This window comes from Protobothrops mucrosquamatus, unplaced genomic scaffold (genome assembly GCF_001527695.2).
Source record: "Protobothrops mucrosquamatus isolate PMUCROS unplaced genomic scaffold, P.Mucros_1.0 scaffold_119, whole genome shotgun sequence".
Lineage (NCBI taxonomy): Eukaryota > Metazoa > Chordata > Lepidosauria > Squamata > Viperidae > Protobothrops > Protobothrops mucrosquamatus.
Window position 1 is genome coordinate 108428 of NW_015386195.1, and position 4341 is coordinate 112768.

At 47.4% G+C, this 4341-nt stretch overlaps 1 protein-coding gene across 1 annotated transcript in view; it reads right to left on the reverse strand.

Annotated features, from left to right (window-relative positions):
- Window positions 1-2659: 2659 nt before the first annotated feature.
- LOC107288214 (zinc finger protein 268-like) overlaps window positions 2660-4341 on the reverse strand; it is a gene marked incomplete at its 5' end in the record, with an annotated part of 5096 nt that continues 3414 nt past the window's right edge. Inside the window, one exon of the mRNA XM_029284291.1 lies at window positions 2660-2784. Coding sequence (XP_029140124.1) covers window positions 2660-2784 — 125 coding nt within the window. The remainder of the gene's footprint in view (window positions 2785-4341) is intronic.

Sequence of the window (4341 nt, forward strand, 5' to 3'; positions counted from 1 at the left end):
CCTCTGTGTCAAAATTGAACAGTCCTCTCTCAACCGGGGTGGGGTGGGGTACGACATCATCTATCTCCAGTCTACAACTCAGTCCTTTCAACAATTCCAAGAAGGCTCCACACCCATTTGCACCACTCAGATGACCCTGAGGACACAGATAAACCCCGTAGTAGTAGTAGTAGTAGTAGTAGTAGTAGTAGTAGTAGTAGTAGTAGTAGTAGTAGTAATAATAATAATAATAATAATAATAATAATAATAATAATGGAAGGGACCTTGGAGGTCATCTAGTCCAACCCTCTGCTCAGGCAGGAAACCCTATACCATTTCAGACAAATGGCTGTCCAGTCTCTTCTTAAAGACTTCCAGTGTTGGAGCATTCACCGCTTCTGGAGGCAGGTTGTTCCACTGGTTAATTGTTCTAACTGTCAGCAAGTTTCTCCTGAGTTCTAGGTTGCTTCTCTCTTTGGTTAGTTTCCACCCGTTGCTTCTTGTCCTGCCTTCAGGCGCTTTGGAGAACAGCTTGACTCCCTCTTCTTTGTGGCAGCCCCTGAGATACTGGAATACAGCTATCATGTCCCCCCTTGTCCTTCTCTTCGTTAAACTAGACACACCCAATATCAGCAGCCGTTCCTTATATGCTTTAGCCTTCAGTCCCCTAATCATCTTTGTTGCTCTTCTCTGTACTCTTCCAAAGAGAGAAGCAACCTAGAACTAAGGAGAAACTTCCTGACAGTGAGAACAATTAACCAGTGGAACAACCTGCCTCCAGAAGCGGTGAATGCGCCAACACTGGAAGTTTTTAAGAAGAGACTGGACAGCCATTTGTCCGAAATGGTATAGGGTTTCCTGCCTGAGCAGGAGGTTGGACTAGATGACCTCCAAGGTCCCTTCCAACTTTATCATTATTATTATTATTATAACATCTTTTTTACATCGTGGTGACCAAAACTGGATGCAGTATTCCAAGTGTGGTTTACCAAGGCATTGTAAAGTGATATTAACACTTCACGTGATCTTGATTCTATCCCTCTGTTAATGCAGCCTAGCACTGTGTTGGCCTGAACAACTCTCTAAAATAATGCAAATGACCAGCTGTCTGCAAGGAGTATAAATCCTTCCCTTCCCCACCATCCAGTCAGAGCTGAAGAAGCTTCTTGGGAGGAGAAGCGAAACATCTTTAAAGCAAAAGAAGAAAGTCCAGTTGCCTCCTGTAAAAACCACCCCAGTTGGGGTGATTGGGGTCTTGGGAAATCAAAAAAGGAACTTACCCAAACTTAAATGTCTCGGTGTGGACAATCCAGCTCTATACAGTAGTCTGCACAAGAAATAAGTTGCCATCCACACTTATCTGAAAGAGTAAGAACGAGAGTTAAGATTTCTGTTGATCGCGAAACAAAGAAACTTTAATTAAAGTCTGGCTGATCTTCAGCTGTCCGTTCCCCCAAGGAAGGCCACCAGTCTGAGGGCCTTCAGAAGCAGCCACCCAGCCCTCAAGACTAATAGCCACCGATCCCCAGGACTTCCAAAAAAATGATCCGACCCTTGTTTTGAAGCCACAAAGCTGGTAGCCAGAACGAACCAAAGGAGTCAAACATGGTCCTTTTATGACTTGTGGCATGCTGGCTGAGGAATTCTGGGAGTTGAAGTCCACAAGTTATAAAAGAGCCCAGGGTCCCCACCCTTGCCCTGTTATATGTGACCAGGCCGCCTTTACAGTTGTTTGTGCGTCCTGCAGTCACGTGACTTATGTTTTACAACACATTTACTTTCATTTTTTTGGCAAAACCATACCCATAGTGAACCATTGGTTCCCTTAATGACCGCGGCATTCATTTAACGACCATCGCAAAACAGGTCGTAACCATTTCACAATTGTCACGACTTATGAGAACGACGGGCAGGCTCCATTACAGTCATAAGTCAAGGTCTAACTCTACCATGACTATGCACCGTCGTTAAAGGAAGCAGTCGCCAAACAAGGACCACCTCTAATAAGGGCTGCTTCAGGGTTGAACGGCTGGGGCCATTGGTGATTTCCAAGCTTGGCTGTGAACTCTGAGCTGATCCTGGTGTTTTGCTGGAGGATTTACTCCCCCCTCCAAACACACACACACACAAACACACACACACACACACACACACCGTTTGCTTCTTACCACAGCAGTGCTTATAGCTTCCATAGAAAGTTCAGTAAATTCTGTAGGTTCAGCCGTTTCAACCAGCAGTTCTGAACATTCAGGGCAGCAGGGTGGATGGGTGGGAAGAGAAGAAATGGATTAGTTAAAAGATGAAAAGCCCCAAAGCAATAATTAAATACTTGGGAGCAGTGCTTCTCAGTTAAAATCAAGTTATTTTTTTCAGCATTTTAAACTCCCGTGGATAGTCAGTCGCTGCTATTTGTAGAGGATGGGGTAGAATTTCCCTTCCCTCTCTCCACAGGGGGGAAAATACTTTGGGCAGCTTATACAGGTGGAAAAAATAATTAGGATTGAAGAGAGGTTCAGATCTCACCCAGTCGCATCCGCACTGCTTTGTAGGTGCCTGGTGGTAAGTTTAACTTCAGCTATCTGCAGTCTAGTGACGAGCCATATTTCTATGGCCGGACTTTCATCCGCTGGTTTGGAGGGCTGTCCCGGATCGAATGGAAGGGCTGCCGCCCTCCCGCAATCAATCGGGGATCCCGTCCTTGGTTGTCGCCGCTACAGGGCGACATTCGACTCTTTCCAGGGTCCCCCAGCTATGGGAAAATCGGACGTGGAAGATGGAGCTCGCCTTCCAAACGTCCGCGGTGGCTGCGGCAGCAAACCGGAAGTCGGGAGCAGTGCTTCTCAAACTTGGCTGTTTTAAGACACGTGGACTTCAACTCCCAGAATTCAATTCTGTGAGTTTATGCTCCCATGGCCAAATCTGGGAAACACTGACTTAGAGCCTTCAGCTGTTCGTAACTAAGGTTTGCAAGCTGTTGTGCTCTGCTGTTCATGAGGACACAAGGAACATCTTCAGACCCAGAAATAGAGCAGGCTACTTTCCACGGAAGGCAACCTGCACGGCACAGATTTGAACGGACTCTTCTTCCTGGCATGGAAGGTAGAGTCTTCCACACACACAATGGCTGTGTCTCTCCTGCTGGGATGGGAATTCAAGGGGTTCCAGTCCCAACATATCTGAAAGGTGCCAGATTGGGGAAGGAAAAGAAGCTTTACGGCATCAGCCGGGCAAGGTAACAACTATCAAGGACTTAATAGCCGGCCCAATTGACACCCCAATTGACAACTAAAAGCCCCACAACCAGGCACCACATAAATACAATGCACAGAATAGCCCAGTGCACACATTCAGGAGAGAGAGAGAGATGTTCCCTGAGGACGGGATCCAGCATGAGTCCAAAAGCTTGGAAGACTAAACCTCTGGTCCTGGTGACCGACTCACATTGGATCTTGCAACATTATTCTGGGACAAATGCATTTGCCTTCATTCATGAGAGGCTTTATTTGTTGTTGTTAGTTGCGGAGTCGTGTCGACCCATCGCGACCCCCCTGGACAACGTTCCTCCAGGCCTTCCTGTCCTCTGCCATCTTCTGGAGTCCATTTAAGCTCAGGCCTACTGCTTCAGGGACTCCATCCAGCCACCTCATTCTCTGTCGTCCCCTTCTTCTATTGCCCTCAATCTTTCCCAGCATTAGGCTCTTCTCCAGTGAGTCCTTCCTTCTCATTAGGTGGCCAAAGTACTTGAGTTTCAACTTCAGGATCTGGCCTTCTCAAGAGCAGTCAGGGTGGATCTCTTCTAGGACTGACCGGTTTGATCGCCTTGCAGTCCAGGGGGCTCGCAGGAGTCTTCTCCAGCACCATAGTTCAAAGGCCTCCATTCTCTGGCGCTCAGCCTTTGTTATGGATCAACTTTCACAGCCACACATTGCAACTGGGAAAACCATGGCCTTGACTATACGTACTTTTGTTGGCAGGGTGATGTCTCTGCTTTTTAGTGATAGGCTTTATATTAACACATTAAAGGACACCGCCCCACCACCCTCGTGTCTTAAAGGCTATCGCTTCGCAGATGGCGATGCTTTTGGACTACTAGATTGCCCAGCCCTATAGTGACAGAAGGGGAGGGCTGGGGGAATGAGTAAGAGGAGAATGTTTTGAACAAGACGTGGATCTCGACCATCTCCTTGGTTTACCGAGGGGCTGAGAGAGATGAAACGTCGGAAAAGACGCCTGGAGAGCAGTTGGAGGGCCAGCCGAACCGAATCCACTCGAACACAGGTAAAGATACATCTTAGATCTTACCTAGTGGCGCTGAGGGAGGCTAGGACTAACTACTATGCCTCACTCATCGCGTCATCAGA